Source organism: Alosa pseudoharengus, unplaced genomic scaffold (assembly GCF_046254945.1).
Source record: "Alosa pseudoharengus isolate Yale_2024_CS ecotype anadromous, Long Island Sound unplaced genomic scaffold, YU_APseudo_1.1 YU_APseudo_1.1_scf_24, whole genome shotgun sequence".
Classification (NCBI taxonomy): domain Eukaryota; kingdom Metazoa; phylum Chordata; class Actinopteri; order Clupeiformes; family Clupeidae; genus Alosa; species Alosa pseudoharengus.
The window spans coordinates 21,002,184-21,023,657 of NW_027468689.1; the positions used below are offsets into that span (position 1 = coordinate 21,002,184).

Here is a 21,474-nt window from a genome sequence, read left to right on the forward strand (position 1 = left end):
ACCCTTTCTAGAAACACCAAATCCAAGAACGATGAAGCGAACTACCAAGGTTGCGACGCAAGTTAGCAAACGATGCTTTCTAGAAACGACCCCCAGGGTGGTCCGCTAGTGTGTTGTGCCTATCAAAGCCCCTTAGCTGTTCTAACATCACTATAACCTTTGGCCTCTCGGGGCTTATTGCTTAAGTACTACGATTATTCACAGGGTTATGTGTACACCTCCAGATATTGCGTGTACATACAGGGTTTAGTCAGTCAATTATTCTATTTAATTGACATTTAGTAAAATACATCACAGTGTTTATGGGGTGGGTTAATCCAGTGGACCACCACAGATATTATGTGGCCTGTAATTGTTTTTTCGGCTTTTTGAAAAATACACTGTTGGAACTACTCAGCCCCTGTGTGCGATGTCCCCTTTCTTCACTTGAGTATTACGTTTTTTGGAGACTATACGCACCGGGCGACACCTCAACACTAGACGAAAGGCGCAGACGCCACACTTCACCTTGACCACCACAGAATAGCAGGATTTCAAAAAATTTAATTTATGAATAGTTTGAAGGTCATGCAGAAATGTTCTGTGCTGGGATTTTTTGCGTGTTGGTTACCAGCTCCCTCATGCTCAGACCTGAAATTAAAGTAAAATGTGGCGTATGCTTAGGCTAATCCTTGCAGTCAAAAGTCTGGTTTGGGCTTTAATGTAACAGCTAGCTTTATTATTTCTCCTTGGTTCTATCATCAATTTTGCATTAAAGGAGAATTCCGGTGTGATATTGACCTAAAGTGTGTTGAAACATGATACCGAGTGTGAACGTATGTCTCATAGCCCATCTCGGCTTGTCCCCTGCACTCCAAAATCTGGTGCTAGTTAGCCGATGCTACCAACAGCTTTTTCAATGGTGGTGCTTCGGCATCGGGCTAGCCATGCAAATAAATCACTGTTTTACACCATTTACGAGGCTCAGTGTATCTCCACACTTCATTGGTAGACTTCCGAGGGCCCTGACATTTAAAACGAGACATTGAGAACTTTGAAAAAGCACTGGTAGTTTACTTACAAGGCGATTTATACAGACAGTATCTTCACGAAGTTTAGCGTTTGCAGCCATCTTTAATTTAGTCACGATAAGTCGAGCGACGAGTAAGAATGAACAGGTATGATAAGGGATCAGATTCCAAAAATAATTCAGTGGAAATGCATGGATTCCAGTTTCTTCCAGTAGCAGCAACTGGAATCCATGCATTTCCACAGAATTATTTTTTATGGTGTAAAACAGTGATTTATTTGCATGGCTAGCCCGATGCCGAAGCACCACCATTGAAAAAGCTGTTGGTAGCATCAGCTAACTAGCGCCAGATTTTGGAGTGCAGGGGACAAGCCGAGATGGGCTATGAGACATACGTTAACACTCAATATCATGTTTCAACACACTTTAGGTCAATATCACACCGGAATTCTCCTTTAACAGGCCTCATGTTGCCATTGTTTCATGTGTTGAAAAGTTATACTGGATTGAAATGATTTGTTGGAAGTGTTAGTTATATTCACAGAGCCTATTACGAAGACTCGACTCTGATTTTGGCACAGATCAGATATGTGTTATGACAGCGTAACCAGACCAGGAAGGCCAAGGGGCCCCCCTCAAAGCTGTACTCCAAATATGTACCAGCACACATGTTGCAATATTAATGTCTTTGGTTGAAATATTTATTTGATGTTGTCACAACATGTGAGGTCCCCGACCACATAGGCATTTTTGTCCTATTTTGTTAATGGACGAAGAAATTCGACCATGCTCAATCAACCCCCCTTGATAATACACCCACACAGCCTACCCAAACCACAATGCATTTCACCTGGGGTTAAGTGTGTGTGTGTGTGGCGCTAGTCCTTTAGTCTGGTTTTCCCTCGACCACGGTCAGCTCTGGTCCCTATAGAGCCTATATGTTGTCTTGTTATTTATGAAAATCAATAAGAAATCAAGTGAGCAGTGTGACTGAGTGTGAGCCCCTCCTGGCTCCATACCCTTAGGGTACTTCACGCTAAATGTTTTTTTAATCTTCCTGCCCTGCTGAAGATAGATATGAAAAGTTCAATTGCGAAACCCCTCTAAATCCGTCTGAACGCTTTTCTTTTAAATGAGCATCATCAGGCTCCTATAGGTTTTTGCCTACAATCAAAAGAGAGTGGTATTTAGCGGGGTTTGATGCAAAATTATTTGATTAACGGATACTATGTGTGGTTATCTCATTTTTGTTGTGTTTTGTGGTGTTTAGAGGGTTTTGTATCTGAACTCTTCATATCCCCAACCTTGGGGTTGGGACTCTTGAAATTCAAATGGGGTCGCCTGAGATACTGGGTATCTTACAATTGACCAGTACATTACATTCAAATATACATACATTAAATAAAAAATATTAAACCCCCCCCATGGTATCCAAGTTAAGTAACTAATCGGATCCTTCATTATAATCTGGCTACATAAAAATAAACGTAGACAGCCTGCAGGAGATGTTTGATTGACGTAATCATGCTTGATCAATGTTTCAAACAAAGTAGCAAAACAAACAAATGTGCAAACAAACAAACGACATTTGGGGGAAATCAAAGTACCGCTCTCGACTGGTATCCGCATCCAACAGAGATGTTGTGAATGATCGGGGTCGCCAACGTTTTGTGACCTCAAAATAGGGTCACCTGCCAAAAAAGGTTGGGAACCCCTGCCTTAAGCACACACCTTAATCTGCTTCATAGCAAACTTGGAGATGGAACAGCAAAATGAAATGTGCTGCCTCGGTGTGAGAGTGAAGCCTAAATTAAAAATACCCCAGACAAGACTGTTGTAGCACATTAGCTAATGAATCAGATTAAATATCCACAATAATGGTGTTTTGAAATGACCATGCTATCAAATGTCTAATCAATTGATAAAATAAGCTGCTGAATGAAGGCCTTCTGAAGTTGCTACTTGAAGTTTGCTTAGTATGTTAAAGTTTGCAAAGGCAAATGCTGCCATTCTGTTGGCAATCCTGTTCTACTTGGAGAAAACAGACCTGTTTTGCCTGTGAAGAATTGCAAACAGACTGTAGTTAAAACTAACCACAGACATGTTATGGGTAATTTTATTTTGAATTATGCTAGATCACCTTTTTTCTGTCTCTGCTTTTAGTAACTGGAGAATGACGTCTCTTTCCTACCAGACAGACCCCACCACAACCACACACAAACACACATCCCTCTTTCATTTTATCCGTGGCATCCCTCCATTTTCCTTGTGAACTGTCTCTAAGTCCAAGCTTGTCCTCAGCCTCCCCCAGTCTGCATTCCGCATTCTCTGCTCCTGTGCTACAGCCGGCTGAAAGAACGCCAGCCTCAGCTGTTTAAGCAATTGAGCAGAAGTGTGTGTGTGTGTGTGTGTGTGTGCATGCATACATTCTTACACACATTTGCACATATTTACATATGTTGTTTGTGTCTGTTTTCCTGCAGGAACATAATTATGTTCTCGTGTGTGTGTGGACAATTTATATGTGCGATTACGTGTGTGCACAGTGCAGGCACCCAACCCCCCCCCCCCCCTCCTCCAGCTTCAATCTCCCTGTTTTTTCACAAGTGAGCAAATTACATTGCCTAAAAGAAAGCCTCATTGCCTGGACCGTACACATCTCTACCTATTAATAACATCCTGGCACAAACTTAAAATAATGGCTCTTCTGATATTTCCATTACATGGCATTCAGAGACAGAGGAGAGCAGTTGTTATGATTTATAGGATGTAAAATCTGTTGTCATTTATTTGAGGAAATTGTTAAGCAACAAAGTGGTGCTTGGTGTGTAGTTCTCTCTGCAGCCAAGTCAGCAGTTCTCCCTGGCTGCTTTGACCTTTACATAAAATACTTCCTAATCAGAGTGAATTATATTTTAGCTGTTCTGCTGTGAGCATCACAAGGCAATGCTTCTGTTCTCAAAACACTCTAATTTTTAAAGGTGCCACCACAAAAAGTTCTTGATTTCTTTTATCGTAGATTTAGGCTTAGGAATCGTATACATTATTTGTTGTATCTATGTTATTGTATGTGTTGCTATAGTATTATAATCTCTGATTTATATAGTTTCATTATACCTTTTTGCCATGGTATAGCCATAGATGCTGATGATGCATTAAACTGAAATTACTATTAGTAGTAGTAGTAGTAGTAGTAGTAGTAGTAGTAGTAGCTGTAGCTGTACTAGTTCTGATACAGCCGATTGAAATGATCACTACGACTATTGACAACTGAGCTGTCAGCATAAGTATGTGCTTTATCAACACTAGGCCAGGTATGTGCTTTATCAACACTGCCTGGAACTGAAACGTTGTTTGAAATCAGTGCCTTTACTCATATCATTTTTTACAAAATTAAAAATAATGTTTACATTAAGAATAGACTGAAAAATTACATTAAGAATTGTGATTTTTGGGATCCATTGCACTCCTAACGGCAGTAGAGACTGGATATTCTGTTGTCGTCTGTTCTGTTAGGCTGTGATGGAGGAATAACAGACCGATGAATGTAGACCGAATGGTGGAGGAAAAAAAGAGACTCCGGTGTCTGTAAAATCTGTGTGATGGTTTGCCCTTTTTCAATTTTTAGGCGTTTCATTTACTGCCAGAGGGCCTAGTGAAGAGTGCAAAATGAAACCTCTGATTCTCAAGTGACCGGTTTGATGTGTACGGACTGCCGAACCACAAACTAGTTTCATTAGAGCAATCCAGTAACCGCATTGATGCATAAGATCTGCTATTGAGGGCAAAGTGCTGTGCTGTGGTGTGTGTGTGCTTTCTAGCTAATCTGTTTGAAAAGACTTGTTTCCCTAGAGTCAAAGACAAATGATACCTGCTGAGGAACGTGTTTGTGTGTGTGTGTGTGTGTGTGTGTGTTGTACAAGGTGAGAGTGAATCAATATTCTCCTGATTACAGATGCTATTGTTGTTAGACCTAATTGTTCTAATATATTATGTTCCAGTGTCTGTCCCCATTCAGCAGCATATTGACTTGCATTTGTGCTGTGTGTTTGATGAGCAGGTCGTGAAGACAGTGGGTCTGCGTGAAGTCTGGTTCTTCGGCCTGCAGTACGTCGACAGCAAAGGCTACACCACATGGTTGAAGCTCAACAAAAAGGTGAGGCGCATAGTCTTCGTCTTCTCCCTTTCCTCTTTTCCTCCTAAAACTCTAGCCATCAATCATGGTGAAGTGGTTATTAGGCTGTGGTGAGGCCCTCCCATTTTTTTTACAGACATCCTGTTAAAGATGGTGGCTAAAGAGCGGTTAACAACCACCCCCTCTTTGAATGCGCCTCTTTGCCCACCACGACTCAGATGTGTCATAAAAGTGTGCATGTGTGTCTATGTGTGTGTATACATGTCCCATGGAGGTCATTGGAAACAGTTGCATGCAGGATGATCTACAGCAGGATTTTCTTTAACAAGTGGCTCCAGCAGTGGAAAATACTGGGGCCAACTCTTGGGATTCAGAGCCGGCTGACGCTGAGCCTGCAGACACGCTGAGGCCCGGAGTGAATTCTGTTCTGGTGTGGAAACCAGCAGTGAATCAGATTAGCAGTCACCCCCCCTGATTCACACGTAGAATCTGCATGTTGTGCTGTGCGTGACGAGACTCATACAGCTTGTACTATGTGGTTATTTACGGGCTGGATACCTAGCAGGCAGTGTACCCGTCGGGCTTACATTTGAGGCCAAGTTCGTTTTCTGCATTCTGGAACTTAAAAAACAACCTGCCTCTGCAGCACTTCTATATGCATGAGGGGCATACTGAGGCCTTCTGCTCTGTACATGCTAGAAACGGCTCTGTATAGAGGCAGACTGTAGGATTCTAGGTGTGGATTGATCACTTGTAATGTCTTAGTAGATCAGGGGCCTATTCCAGAAAGTGGGGTTTGTTAACCCTGAGTTGAGGGATTCCAGTAAGAAACTTAACTCAAACTTTGGGTCTTTTACTGCGGTGACTGACTCTGTAAACATAATCTGCTCCCTAACAGGTTTTCTTGAACAAACCCAGTGTTTCTCCATATCTCCTCCCTCCTATTGAGCTCTTTTTGCAAACTTGGGTGGTCATTTTCTCCTCTGTCAGTCCGACGCAAGGGCAAATTAATTTGTATAGCCTAGGCTACACCCAGAGAGGATTTTGAGATCCCGTATATTAACCTTAATTAAGTGTGCTTGCAAAGCAGCACACTTATTGTTCTTCTTAAGTTTTCTTATTATTATTAATATTATTATTATTCCCGTCTCCCTAATTTTTTCCAGCTCCTGTGCCTAGGCCCTTTGAGACACAGACACCGTTCCAACTTTAAAACGTCCGGGCAGTACCGGTGTAACTTGCTCGAGAAGATGACGTCAAGTGGGCGTGTCGTTCGTCCGCCATATTGGATTGAATAGAAAGCGAAACTAAATTTTCACAGGTCACAAATTTGGTCCGAACGCCACGAAACTTGACGTACATCATCATTGGACCAAGCCTCACAAAAGTTACTAGAAGGATTTTTGATTTTCGAAAGCGTTTGCCCGTCACAGCCAAACGAAATCGGCGGCGAAGCTCCGAAACAGGAAGTCGTCCATATCTCAGGAACACTGTCACATATCGATACCAAATTTTGTATATGAACTGGGGACTCCAGTGTGAGGGTGCATAAGCTAAAAAAAAAAAGAAATATTCCAAAAGTTTCCATCATTTGGCAGAGCACCCACAGGTATTTGGTAACTCTCCCCATTCACCTTTACAACATTCACCTTCTATCACAACGCCTTCCGAGTATGCTCGATCAATGCCTCTGGGTATCCACAATGTCTCCGGGCAACCTTGCCCAATCATGAAATCCTTGCTCTGCCATGGGATAGTATGGACTTACGAACTGAAATAGCAAGGAGAACGGTAGCTATATATAGCTTACATAATAGAGTTGTTTTCACATTGACGGTATTCAAATTAAATTTTTCATTATTGTTACATATCATGATGGGAGAGTATTATTAAAAATGTTACAAGTATGCAAATGCATATGTTTACGGGCATTTAGGTTTTACTGTGTTGTTTTGTTGTAAAGACATGCAAGGCATTTATGAAGGTATATTGGGTGCAAAAGTGGCGAGCACATTTAACTGCAGATTTTGCATGTGCACACTAAAGTCGTAAATGTGTAACAGTAAAGTTGAAGTTGTACATATTTTTTTTATATCTTGTTAACACAAAATAGGGGCTACGGGTTCACAAATCCTTTTTACAGGTACACAAATCCTTTTTACAGGTACACAAATCCTATCCTGTGAGTCACAACTTTCAAGAGTCACGCACTCGACACTTTTGCTCCAATCGTTGCAGCGCAGTAGGTGCGAAACACATTTGCACATCCGTGTTTCATAATCTGAGAACATGCACAACATTCGTGCATTTGTAAACCCAAATGTGAACTAATGCATCCGAAGTTGTGCATCTGTGAAATAATTTCTCATTAATAAAATTCTACAGATCGCTTTGATTTTCTTGCACGACTATAAGTCAATTGATACAAGTGCTCGAATCTGCTTCTACGAGTGACGAGTGACTTTTGCTCCTAGCTAGGTGATATAATAGGTGCAAAAAGATTTGTATGTGTGCACGTCGAGCAATCGATCGAGAAAACAAGGCGGCCGGATCTGGATCCTGGATCACGCTCAGACTACCATTGCCTGCTCATAAAGTAAGTAACCTCAGCATGTTTCCTTATCAATGAAGGACACACGATTTATAGTTTTTCTTTGCACAAAGCGAGGAAAAAAATGTTGCGGTGTTAAGTCGACCTTATTATTCATAATGTCTGCACAGCAAACAATTGCTAACTTGCCTTGCACTATCCAATAGTCTTCGTGCAAGATACAAGTCAGCTGTTCGAAAATTGCAGAACGATTGTGTCAGATTGTGTGTCCTAACGATTTTGGACGGGCAGTGTTATATTTCTGTACTTCTAAACTAGTTATTTATCTAGCGATAGCTAGCTTGATCTGGCACTGGAGGATTTAGCAAGCAGGTAAACTAAGCTAAACATAGCTGTCATGATAATGTAAACCAACAAACAAGATAACTTTCTTCATATTATTATCATGTTACTTACCTTATGAGCAGGCAATGGTAGTCTGAGCGCGATCCAGATCCGGCCGCCTTGTTTTCTCGATCGATTCGCTCGACGTGCACACATACAAATCGTTTTGCTCCTATTATCTCACCTAGCCAGGAGCAAAAGTCACTCGTCACTCGTAGAAGCAGATTCGAGCACTTGTATCAATTGACTTGTAGTCGTGCAAGAAAATCAAAGCGATCTGTAGAATTTTATTAATGAGAAATTATTTCACAGATGCACAACTTCGGATGCATTAGTTCACATTTGGGTTTACAAATGCACGAATGTTGTGCATGTTCTCAGATTATGAAACACGGATGTGCAAATGTGTTTCGCACCCTTTCTTTTACTGTCTATGTTCGCACCTACTGCGCTGCAACGATTGGAGCAAAAGTGTCGAGTGCGTGACTCTTGAAAGTTGTGACTCACAGGATAGGATTTGTGTACCTGTAAAAAGGATTTGTGTACCTGTAAAAAGGATTTGTGAACCCGTAGCCCCTATTTTGTGTTAACAAGATATACAAAAATATGTACAACTTCAACTTTACTGTTACACATTTACGACTTTAGTGTGCACATGCAAAATCTGCAGTTAAATGTGCTCGCCACTTTTGCACCCAATATACCTTCATAGGCATTCTGGGCCATGTAATAGACAAACAGTGGTCGGCAGCGTTAACTTGATTTCCATACGTATTAATATGAATAGGTGTTTCTGTAAACCTAGGGACAATAAACAGCTATCTCTGTTACAAAAACGAGCTGGTAATCGCTCATTGAAGAGGGAACTATGATAAAAAGATTTTTTTCCTCAAAGCATGGATTTGACGACAGTACAAGCAGGAAAACCTTGAAAAGACTCTCCGTTTATTTGATGTTGCCATAGCAACGCAGCCTTCAGAGCAAAGATTCTAGAAGAGCTTCAGGGAGACACGTTTTGAGTTCGTGGCCAAGTACCTAAAATATCGGTTTCCATGTGTATGTGCTGGATGGCGTGCTTCCTTTATGAAAGTAAGTGTTTTATAGAGTTACAGACATAATGAGTCATGTTGTAGTGGTCAACATAAATGTGCCCCTTCTGTTATTAGAATGCTAAGCGGAGATTTAAAATCATTCATTTCTTGTGTGGCTAGAAGCTAGCTAGCTAGCTATGTCAGGGAGGAGATGTTGCTGTAACGTTAACGTTATGAGATTTATGTTGCTTGATATGCTTGTACTCGTAACTTCGTCACTCGTAACTTTAGGACTCCTATTTTTTTTACTAAGAGTAATTCAGGAAGCATTTTAGCCCTAAGTAGCGCCTGAGTCTGACACCTTAAGCGAGGATTCCTAATAAGACCGATTCACAAACAATGTTTTGTGGTGGCATTTCACGTCGCGATGTTTTGAAATGCGTCTAACAATCACGAGGGAACAATTTTGCATTGTAGGCATAATAACTAAGGGATGCAGTAACACCACCAACAACAAACAAAACTAGCCTACTCATTGTTTACATGTACATTAAATGTAACGTTTCATTGTGAATCAAATTAAAAGATTATCCTCTTTGCAAACGTTGGCATAGGCATATGGTGACAGATTAATTTAATAATGCTGCTGTATGAATCACGGTAAGCACGAATGAAGTGGCCACTTCTTAATGGGACTCACTGTATGGAAGTAGGCTAAGTAAAATAGAGATGTTTAAAATAAGATAAAGTTAGGATCTGCCCGCTTGACAACGGCAGAGATAACTGTGGCCTTTGGCCATAGCAACCATCCATTTAGAAGACTGGCCTTCATAGCAACCAAGGATCTTAGCTGTGATTCATGTAGCTACAGTATGCATGCAATGTGATGTAGGGTTGTGCCGATAGACGATATCATCGTCCATCGTGATGATTGACAGGCATCACGATGGAAAGCAACCATCGTGATGCCACGCCCCCACATGCCAGTCACTAATTCCTGCTGTAACAGGCTAAAACATAAAAAAAAACTTTCCCTGAAAATGAAATTGAGCCTACTTTAAAGGCTGTCAACCAAACAGTTATCACGTATTAGTCTACCATCTTGTAAAATAAAAGACGTATTAGTCTACCCTCTTATTCAAATAATTCCTGACTGTGACGTGAATGTGTAGCCTAATTGTCTTTTTGTAGCCTACATGTCTCGCAAGCCTATAGCCTACATTGGACTTAATAGGTAGCCTAATGTTTTAGCAGAAAATATAGATTTATTATTGTTAGGCTACGACTAGGACATTCTAGCGCTCAAATATTTTTGCAAGGCTACAGCGAGCGCCACATGCGTCCTTCTCCTCTGTGTTAAAATAAACCATTTCTTTAGTTAATTATAGGATCAGAAGGTAGCCTATTCGTCTTTCACTGTATGGCTTGTATTTCATGCATTTAGCAAAAGTCCCAGACAGCAGCGGAGTGGTAATCGGGATTCGTTATTTGTAAAAGTGTTTTTACTTTGCCCTCCTATATATAGCCTGGACTGCGCGATCGCAACCCTTTACTTTCACTTCCCGCCGCCCTCATAGTCAGCATAGACGGTAGCCTGATAACGTGGGATGCTGCATAGTAGGCCTACCAAGATTTTAAATGAGTGACCACGATAGTAGTCTTAAGTAGCTTTTTTGCTGGGCCCAGCAAGGGCTGGCAATGTGTAATATTCCGCTGGTCGGTGCACACGCAAGTGTTCAGATTGATTGTCTATCCGTCTTTCACAACAATTTTCTTGGAGCAGATCTTCCACACAACTTCGGTAGCCTGGTCAGTATGTCTCTCTTAGCTGTCCACTTTCATCAGGCCGTATAGCCTATATAATTTATTTTTTATTTTTTTATGGAGAACATTATAAATGTATTTCTGTACAGACATAGGCTATAGGCTAATTAATTAGTGTTTACCACACTACCCCCCCCCCCCCCACGATATCATCGTCCATCACGATGTTTTACTGTACACATCGTCAAATGCCAATTTAGGCGACATCGCCCAACCCTAATGTGATGCAAAGTATAGAAAGGTGATGAAATATACAGAGACAGGTCAAGAAATATAGTGCAATGTAGACAGTAATATACAATTGATTTACAGAAGGTGGTTTAGAGTAATATGAATTAAATATAAATATGTGCAGTGTATTAGCAGTTATCTCATACAATAAGTAGAATAATGCATGTAGATGTAGCAGTAACAGTATAATAGTAGAAATAATAATATAGATATAGGCAGTGTATTAACAGAATATAATAAAACAGAATAATTATGGATATTCAATTTGACAAATATATAACAGAAATGTACATAACATACAGCTATGTGCAGTGTGGAAACAGTGTCATTGTAGTGCAGTAACAACAACTTAAGAGTAGTAAGAATAAGTCTATGTGCAGGATGAATAGTATGAAGATCAGTAGAATAACTATGTATAAATGTAATTACAGTAGGCCTATGTACATTTGTAAATAAATAGAAAACTATGGGTGAGAGGGATAAATTAATTTTATTTAATCGTAAAAGTAAATTGCATTCAATTAAATTGCAATTAAAAAATCTTTCCAGTAGGCTTTAATGTCACGCAAAAAGTACAACCAAAGCTGAGCTTGATCAACTACAACGTCTAAAGAACCAGAACTTCAGTGTAGTTTTTTGCTGGGTCCCAGGCCATGTTGGTCTGAGGGGAAATGAGAAAGCGGACAGTGCTGCTAAGCAAGTCCTCAATGAAGAAGTCACAGATGTCAAATCCGTGCCCCAGACCTTAAACCTATACTGAACTCTTACATCACAGATAAGTGGCAATCTGAATGGGATTAATGTACCAACATCAAGCAAGGAATGGGAATTTTGGCACGTTTTCATGATCCACTGGGTCGTTATGGGCCACACAAAATACGGTGTTGCTAAAATTACTCCTATTGTGGCTATTAGAGACATGCGTTCATGAGTATTCAGCTACATTTAATGAGTTAAGTAAAATACATTCACACACAAAAAAAAAACATCACTAATGTTGTGGACATTACTTTATTCTGAGATAGATCAATAGGCTCAGAAAAACAATCCTAAACAGACATAAGGTCTTTATAGAGCAAATCCATATAGATTATTTGTCAAATAAACCAGTAAAACAGAATTAGGGGATGGAATATATAACATTCACACTCATAGCTCATATTTTTAAAATAAATCAGTGAAAAAGTATCCTGACAAACAAGCAGCATTTGAATTCCTTAGTCATATTTCATCATTTCAATTCTTCTAGGTTACCTGATAGCCCAGTTTGAGAGGTGCAAGACACGTGACATTATTTATTTTTGCAGCCAATCACTGCTGTTGTTTTATTTTATTGATTTGATCTTAGTCATAGAAGCTAAATTCAAAGGCAGGCCACAGGTAAAATCCAACGAGCCGCATTCCCCCCGCAAGTCAATAGTTGAATAGCCCTCTCCTAGAGCTTTTGCGGTATTGCCACTGCTCCAACACTGAAAGGCACTGTTAGAATGCTTGGATCAAGCCAGGTTCAGCATAGCGTATGCCACTGTCTGCTCATGTTGGTGACCAGACCAGGGCAAGCACACTTTTGCAGTTCCCGCCGGAAATGCAGTCTAGTTAAACGTTATCATTTTGAAATTAAAGTAGAATTTTATGCAGTAGCCTATGCCACCACTTTTTCTACCTAGGCTATAAGATAATAGTCCATTAAAAGTTAAAATGAATCTACTGTATTACTCATTATAAAATGTAAATCAGATTTATAGGCCAAGTATACTTGCGTATACAAGGAATTTGGTCTCTGCATTTATCCCATCCGTGAATTAGTGAACACACAGTGAGGTGAAGCACACACTAACCCGGAGCAGTGAGCTACCTGCTACAGCGGCACTCGGGGAGCAGTGAGGGGTTAGGTGCCTTGCTCAAGGGCACTTCAGCTGTGGATGTGGGCATGGGAGAGCAGTGCTCAACCACTTCCCCCTCCCACATTTTTCCTACTCTTCGGGATTGAACCGGCAACCCTTCGGTTCCAAGCCCGAAGCCCTAACCAGTAGGCCACGGCTGCCCCCGTTACCCACATTGCCTGGTGCAACAACATAGTAGGTTCAAAATATACAAATAGTAGACTAATCTTAGTAGGCTACAGTTTTTGATGGTTTGCACCATAAAAAAATGTTTGCTGTTAATGTTTTTAAGTCACTGATCAGGAATTATAGCGCTCATAAAACAATTAAGAGCACAAACGATTTTAGTAATTCTCTGACGTCCAACCACCAGTTTAACCTAATTCTACGACTGTGCTGCAATTTCTTTTGAAAATGTGCACGCTGTGCTCGTAGGGATAACTTCTTAAATTGAGGGACGTAGGAAGTGGGGTAAGTTTTCTAGTTGCCATGGTGACTCGTCATTTCTGCGCTCCATTGATGATGGCTTTTCAAAGTCATCGGGCACACGCTGAACTCTGTGTAGATTGAACTAACCTATACCTGCTGTATTGGAACTTAAATCTCAGTGTTTCCCATCTCAGGTTGATCAACTCAGAGATCAGGGTTAGAGAAAGAGTTTGTTAAACCTTTCTGGAATACCGCCCAGTTGTGGTAAATCAGCAGTTATGGTGTGTTTCATTTGTGCTCGGAAGTAGTTTTTCCCAATTACGAGTAGGAAGTTGCAAATTGAACGGCCATTGTAATTCCTACTTGTCAGCCCATTGCAACCTGGAGTACCCAGAGTTTGAATTTCCAAGATGGCTGCACCCATTAACAGTAAATGTGAGCTGTAGATATTCACTGTTAAATAGCAGTACTGTCCTATTTGTCTCATTAAATCAGTTGTGCAATCAATAGTGACCAACCTCTATCTGTCGCTATGCTGCTGGCTAGGCCTATATGATCGCAAAGTAATCAGAAGATTATGCTGTTTTGACACTGGGAGTGGAATGTTAATTCTATGATTTATTTATAATGAAACAACCCCAGGAAAAAACATGAGATGCATTAACCCAAATTAGAAAGCTCTTTTTATAGGGAGTGCACTCTGGCATTAAGAACTCAGCTGTGTTTATGCACCACATACATTTTCAGTTGCACAAGTGTCAAACCTCATCTCACTGGAAGCTTTTCTCTACAGCCAAAGGCTACAACACCCATGTGTGGGAGTTTTTACCCAAATGGTTTAAACATCTGTGCTGCATCACTCATTCTGTGTCAGTCTGTGTCCGTTCTGTGAGTCCGTGTCCAATAATCATGTAGGCTAGGCTAGGCTACATGGTTGCCTTTTCCAGCCTTCGTGATCAAGAGAATTGATCCTGTTCATGTCTTGTGTGTCCCAAAGTATGCTCAGCATTCACAAACCTCCCAGTTAATGTGTTCTACTACAGTCGGACTTTAGGCGGCATCCAACAACTGAGATCTGCATAAATCATTGTTGTAGTAGTGTCACAGTTGACATGGCGGTTTGTTGCTGTTTCAGGTGTTTTTATTGGTGCCTCTTTCCATGTCCTCACAACAAATGTGAAGTGTTGAAGCTTTATGGTCACATGAAGGACAACGGTCATTCCACCCAGCCACCTAGGCGATGCACTATGAAGTTGTTTTGGTGAAATAACCCATCAGGAATGTGTGCTCTCTCTTTATCGTCCCTGTGTCTCTGTCCTCTGCTCAGGTGACCGCGCAAGACGTGAAGAAGGAGAACCCACTCCAGTTCAAGTTCAGAGCAAAGTTCTTTCCAGAGGACGTGTCTGAGGAGCTGATCCAGGAAATTACACAGCGCCTGTTCTTCTTGCAGGTCAGAGGAGGACTGTTTGACACATTCATTCACACTCACACACTCACTCCATTTGCTCCTCTCTCTCACACCTCTCTCTCTCACCATGTGTGTGTGCACTCCATTTAGTCACCTGGGTTTTTATCCCTTCTCTCTAATTTGCCACCTTTCCCCATCCCAGGACATGCTTTCAATTTCCTTTTTGATTATTTCCTGCCATCTTCATTTCTGAGCTTATCTCCCTCCAAAACTAGCTCACACTAATCTCTCTCTCTCTCCCTCCCTCTCTCTCTCCCTCTCCCTCTCCCTCTCTCTCTCTCTCTCTCTCCCTCCCTCTCCCCCCCCTTCCGGGTTATTACGCTCAGGTAAAGGAAGCTATCTTGAATGATGAGAATTACTGTCCCCCCGAGACGGCCGTCCTTCTAGCCTCTTACGCAGTCCAGGCCAAATACGCCGACTTCAACAAAGACATCCACAAGCCCGGCTACCTCAGCAACGACCGCCTGCTGCCTCAGAGGTGAGTTCAGGAAAGATAGGGAACGTGTGAGGATGTGTTCAGTCTTGTGTGTTTTTTGGGTTGGGGAGGGAGGGGACTGGTTCATGATTACATGTATGAGTGTGTTTGTGTCTGAGATTATTCCTAGATCCTGTGCATACTTATTTAAGTGTTAGCGTCTTTGTAGATGGTCGGTCTAATAATTGTTTTAAAGCTTTAGATTTGTGGAAGCGTGTGTGCGCGTGCGTGAGTCCATCTGTACATCTTTGAAGATAGTGTCTCTAATGATTATATTAAAGCTTTAGATTTGTGGATGTGTGGGTGTGCGCGTCCATGCGTCCATGCATTTCTCTGTGTGTGTGTGTGTGCGTGCGACGAGTGCTTTCAAAAGGCTAATGAGATGTCCCAATGGCAGAGGCAGCTTTGAAGCCCTGCAGTAAATTGCCTTGTTAAATACACAGAAGCGGAAGGAAGGAGGGAGGCAGGCAGGGCGTGAACGGGTCCAGCTGGGCCATGTGCTTGAACTTGACCCTCAGTGGGGCCTTCAAAGATATTTTAAGTCAGGGTTTCCCCTCCGTTTGTAATTTGTCAGGTGGCCTAGTTGGCTTGTGGCCTTGAAGTGTCTTGTATGTCCAAAGAAATTTCACTTTTTAGTAAAGGAAGGGACTGTCCAAGCAAAATGGCAGTCTGTAGGATCTGTTGGTGAAAGGGTAACTTGTAAAGTAATTAGACTAATTGGCAGATGGGCTGTACAATGTAATGCTTTGTCTCAAAACATTTTGACTGCGTTACTGAGCATAGCATAGGTCATACTGTAGGTCATTACATTCATAACTCTATTTTGTCTATTAGATTACACCATTTTAATTCAATTAAATGAAAAGTACTTTTTTTCAGTAATGACATTGCTCCAACCAATAAATCCTCCTTAACTGAAATGGCCTTGAATGCATAATTTTCTGGTGAAACAGAAATAGTCCTACACACAAATACAGAGAATCTCTTTGTCACTGAGCCAGACTTGGCAGTTTGGTGTTGTGTCTGTCTGTCTGTCTGTTTGTCTGAATAAGCCGTCCTTGGGTGACTCTTTCCCCTCCTCTCCTCCCCTCCCCTGCACTGCACTGCAGAGTTCTTGAGCAGCACAAGCTCACAAAGGAACAGTGGGAGGACCGGATACAGACCTGGCACGAGGAACACAGAGGCATGCTCAGGTACGGTCCTGCACTCCCTCTTCTCCCTCTTTGGCCACTTTTTCCTTCCTCAGCATTTCAGTAAGGCTGGTTGCAGTTGGCATGTAGCCATTGATAAATTAATTCCTTTTTATTTTTTTTTATAAAGGAGTGCCTCATTTCAGTTTTATTTCAGTAAGGTTGTTTTGTTACAGACCCCCTAGCCCCCCTCACTCCCATTGTTACTTGCTTAGGTGTCGGTGCTTTATTACCTCACTCATTGTACCATAGATTTTAAAAACTTCCCTAAAATATCATTATAGCTACGCTTGTATTAGTTCCATATTGATCTCCCATATTTTCTACTATAGCATACCATGTTTTGGCCATTAAATAGCCAGGTGCTGATATGGCTTTAAATGAAATGAAATTAAATTAAATTAAATCAAACAAACAAACAAACCTCACTCACTCAATTGTCTGAAGACATTGTAGTTCATTATTTTAGATTGGTTCTGGGAAGTTGACTCTTTTGGCTCAACTAGACTTCACAAATGTCATACCTGCTTGGACTGGTTGTCTTTTTTCAATGTCCTTATTATTGATTGTGTCTGTCTGGTTGTGTGTGTGTGTGTGCATAACTGGCGTTTTGTGTTTATGCAGAGAGGATTCTATGATGGAATACTTGAAGATCGCACAGGACCTGGAGATGTACGGAGTGAACTATTTCGAGATCAAGAACAAGAAGGGCACAGAGCTGTGGCTGGGCGTGGATGCGCTCGGCCTCAACATCTACGAGCACGAGGACAAGTAAGCCCTCCACTCCTCACTCCTAAATAGTAGCCATCTCACACTTGATTAAAGCAAGGAGCAGAACACATGTAGTTGTCCAACAGTTCATGCTTTGTTTTTAGATTCACTGCCTGGTCTTTCATCTTTTCATCCTTTTAGCAGCTTGAAGTGTGTGTTTGTGTGTTTGTGTGTTTGTGTGTTTGTGTGTGTGTGTGTGTGTGTGTGTGTTCAGACATGGGTACCTCTTCTCTGGTTACTCATAGTTGAGCCTCTGCCAAGTACTTTCCCATAGACCCTCTCTTCGTGGAACTGCAGGGACTGTGTAGGTGTTTGAAATATGGCTGTGGTGTAATCAGCCTTGTGCTGATGCATGTCCGGATCATAGTGATCCGGCAAGTGGAGGCTGGAGTGGAGACGTGTTGCAATAAAAATAAACTCTCGAGAATATAGGATTGCCTGTGTGCTACATGAAGGTGAGGCTTATTAGCCAGTGGAGTCAGATATAGGATTGCCTGTGTGCTACATGAAGGTCTGAAGTGCTGATTAAAATCACAGGGGTCTTTCCGTATTGGCTATCGGATGATTGTGTAACAGGATTTTGGCCTAAATAGATTCTTTTTTTATTTTAAATAATGGTCAGTATAAGTTTGTGTTTCGTTGATGGTATTGGCTCATTCAGGTTGTGCATAATTGGCTTCTGCATGAATGATTGTTATTGAATATGATGGGTTTTGAGTGTCGAGAGATAGGCACTGGTGTCTGCGGTCAATGACACCCTCAGCTAGTGAAATCTGAGTGGCCAATGGCTCGTACTGTATGTACACACTTCCATTCTAATGAGTCATGCTGCTCAGAAACCTCTGGCTCAGAGTTAACGGCCTAATAACGTCCGCGACTGGAGTTACGGGATGGAGGACTTTTGGGTGGGGGGGCGTTGAGGTCTGGGGGTTCACTCTGAAGCAGTTGTTTTTCCATCAGCACCCCCAACTTTTCTTCTCCGGTCCTGTGTGCATCATCGCACCACAGTAAATGCTGACTCGAGCCTGAATAGCTCTGAGCGAATGCTCACACTCTGACCTTTTTACTGAATATTCATGGCTAATGGCTTAACCTTAGCTGTGAGATTAAACCGTCAAACGCCACCAAAGATATTGCTACACAGTTGACAGCCCCTGGTTAATTTATCTGGCAACACATGCCGAATGCCTCCAACAAGTCAGGGAGGGAAGCAGATGGTCTTGAAAATGTCGCCTGGTCGCAGCTTAAGGACCCCCTGAGACTGTCTGATCAAGTCGGGACTGATCTGGTCTAAACTGCTTAGTGGTAGCTATCGCCCCCTTATGGCTAATGTAGGATTTCATTTGACTTGATGGCTGGAATTATTCTACATTTCTCTGATTCTCTGTTTTTCTCCATCAGACTAACACCAAAGATTGGCTTCCCCTGGAGCGAAATCAGAAACATCTCATTCAACGATAAAAAGTTTGTCATCAAGCCGATCGATAAGAAAGCCCCAGTAAGTGTTTTTATTTTTGCTCAGTCTTTCTGGTGAAATTAGATGTGTCTCTGTCAGCTATTTCTTTACACCAGATATATTACAAAAACACATAATGTAACAGGAGGGATATGCAGGTAGAAACACACGTATGAACTGTTCTTCATGGTATTGACGACCGGGCGTTTTATTTTCCGTGCAGGACTTTGTATTCTATGCCCCACGGTTGCGGATCAACAAGCGCATCCTGGCGCTGTGTATGGGCAATCACGAGCTGTACATGAGGAGAAGGAAGCCAGACACCATCGAGGTCCAGCAGATGAAGGCCCAGGCCAGAGAGGAGAAGCATCAGAAACAGATGGAGAGGTATGGAAGCCTGCACACACACACATGACTAGCAAGGTTTCTGTTTTTCTGAGAATAGTTACTTACAGGCATGAAGATGAGATGACTTGACAGAAAGATTAAAAACATCACTTAGGAGTCAGTGAAAGCAAAAGGTTTTTTTTCTGGAAATCTATTATAACAAAAATATGCATCTTTGAAAACAGTCAATCAGAAGCCGATGAACAAACCTTGTGACTAGAATTTAAGAGCAATTTCATTGCATTTCACATTGTTGCTTTCATGCCGTCACACGTAGCGAATCATTACAACAAGCATCATTTGCATTTGTTTATTTTGCACAAGCTTTTAACTAAAGCCACTTGCAGCTGCACGTCAAGTATGCGTATTCCATCAGTATAAGCACTTCTGGCAAATTGGAACCCCTTAACGTGATTCATCATTCATACTACTGGCGCACGGCACCATTTCCTCTTTTGAGCTGCCTTAACTGAGATAACTCCGCTGTCCTCCAAGGGCCCAGCTGGAAAACGAGAAGAAGAAACGCGAGCATGCGGAGAAGGAGAAGGAGAGGATCGAGAGGGAGAAGGACGAGCTCATCGAGAGACTGCGACAGATCGAAGAGCAGACGTTAAAGGCACAGAAAGGTGGGTGCAGCTGACTGTGTTACTGGTGCCTCTCCATCTCCCACTTTCTAACATCCCCAGCAGCCTTCAGTTTATACACATTACTCGCATTTAATCCCGAAATCCACCGTCAGAACTGAAGATGGTTCTGAGCACTGAAATGGTATTAGGAGTATGTTTCTTAGCATTTTGTACAACAAGGGGGAAAAGTCAACATTTGGATGACTTTGGAGAGGGAAGACATTGGGCATGTATTTAACATGTGGGTTTCTGTTTGACCACATGATGGCGCAGTGGAGTTTTGCCCGAGAGAGCCTGGCTGTGTGTGTGTGTGTGTGTGCGCATGTATGTGTATGCTTCTCGGACAGAGAGCTGCTTGACTAAACTCTAATCTCTCGCCTCTCGTAGGGCTGTCCCCAGCTCCAGGTAAACACCTGGAAACACCTCTTTATGTTAACACCACCCTTATTTGTACTGTACCCCTTTGCCTCCCCAGATAAGAGGTGTTTCTCCCCAAATCCCCCACCCCTCCACTCCCATCCTACCTTCATGAATCATGCGTCACTGCCCCCCCCCCAACCCACACACACACACACTCACACTCACACACACACACACACACACACACACACAAACATACACACTGTCTAACCGCCCATGTGCATGCTGCTCTCTGTGGTCTTGCATTCAGAAGCTTCTCGTGTGTGTGATTATGTGTAAACAATGTGTTTATGTTTATGGAATACAGCAGACACTTTTGTCCAAAGTCACTCACAAAATATAGAAAATATAACAATGCAATAGTTTCAATTAACAGTAAACCATTTTAAGAAGTTGGTAAGACTACATTAAGGAAAATAGTAATAATGGCAATACAATATCAACGATCAATAATGAAAATAACAAATACCATAAATAAACAAACCATAACTCATAAGAACCAATTAGTGCGGCAATGGTACAGTGTTCAGGGAAATCACTATGGTCTTTCATACTGTTGTTCTTAAGTCAGGTTGGTTATAGAGCTGTAAGTGAGTTCCTTAGGTCATGGATAGTCTTTATTCTGGGGAACCTTCTTATCATTAAATGGGGCGTGCCACGACAAAATGAGTCTTGTGTAGCGGAAATCCATTTCGAGATGTATCGATTTGAGTGCAACGAGGGTCGAAAATGACGAAATTATGCATTTTCTAATTTCACCATGAACACATTCCTTTACCTCTTATCGATCACAAATATACATATCTTACTGTAAAAGGACCTAGAAATATGATTTTGAAGGCCAAATGTGTAGGCTGCGCATTAAAGTTTTCTTCATCCTTGTTCAGACGCTTGCTGTAGAGAACAGAAAAATTTCCGTTTTCTTTGGTCTGATAACTTTGTGTTTTTGCTTTTGGCCTCTTCAAGAAGTCATCACAAATAGGCTATCCACTTGTAATTATTCTGAAGAAATTGTCTATTTTAGCCAAGAGATTTAGGAGAAGAAACAGCGACCTAAACAGTTGTTGCTGACCAGATTTCTCACGCACCCGATTGGTCCGATTTAATTTGTTTTTGCCTATTTAAACACAAAAACATTAGGCTATGCATTAAACTCTTTTTGTCCTTGTCGTCTTTAGAAGTTGATCGAACATAGGCTAGCCTA

At 41.6% G+C, this 21,474-nt stretch overlaps 1 protein-coding gene across 5 annotated transcripts in view; it reads left to right on the forward strand.

The window, feature by feature from the left end:
- Window positions 1-21,474, forward strand: part of LOC143142502 (radixin) — a 55,164-nt gene that overhangs the window by 26,273 nt on the left and 7,417 nt on the right. For all 5 annotated transcript variants that reach the window (XM_076303426.1, XM_076303425.1, XM_076303428.1 and 2 more), the window contains 8 exons: window positions 5,070-5,165; window positions 14,805-14,927; window positions 15,272-15,423; window positions 16,530-16,613; window positions 17,235-17,381; window positions 18,783-18,879; window positions 19,061-19,224; window positions 19,720-19,850. In XM_076303426.1, coding sequence (XP_076159541.1) covers window positions 5,070-5,165; window positions 14,805-14,927; window positions 15,272-15,423; window positions 16,530-16,613; window positions 17,235-17,381; window positions 18,783-18,879; window positions 19,061-19,224; window positions 19,720-19,850 — 994 coding nt within the window. The remainder of the gene's footprint in view (window positions 1-5,069; window positions 5,166-14,804; window positions 14,928-15,271; window positions 15,424-16,529; window positions 16,614-17,234; window positions 17,382-18,782; window positions 18,880-19,060; window positions 19,225-19,719; window positions 19,851-21,474) is intronic.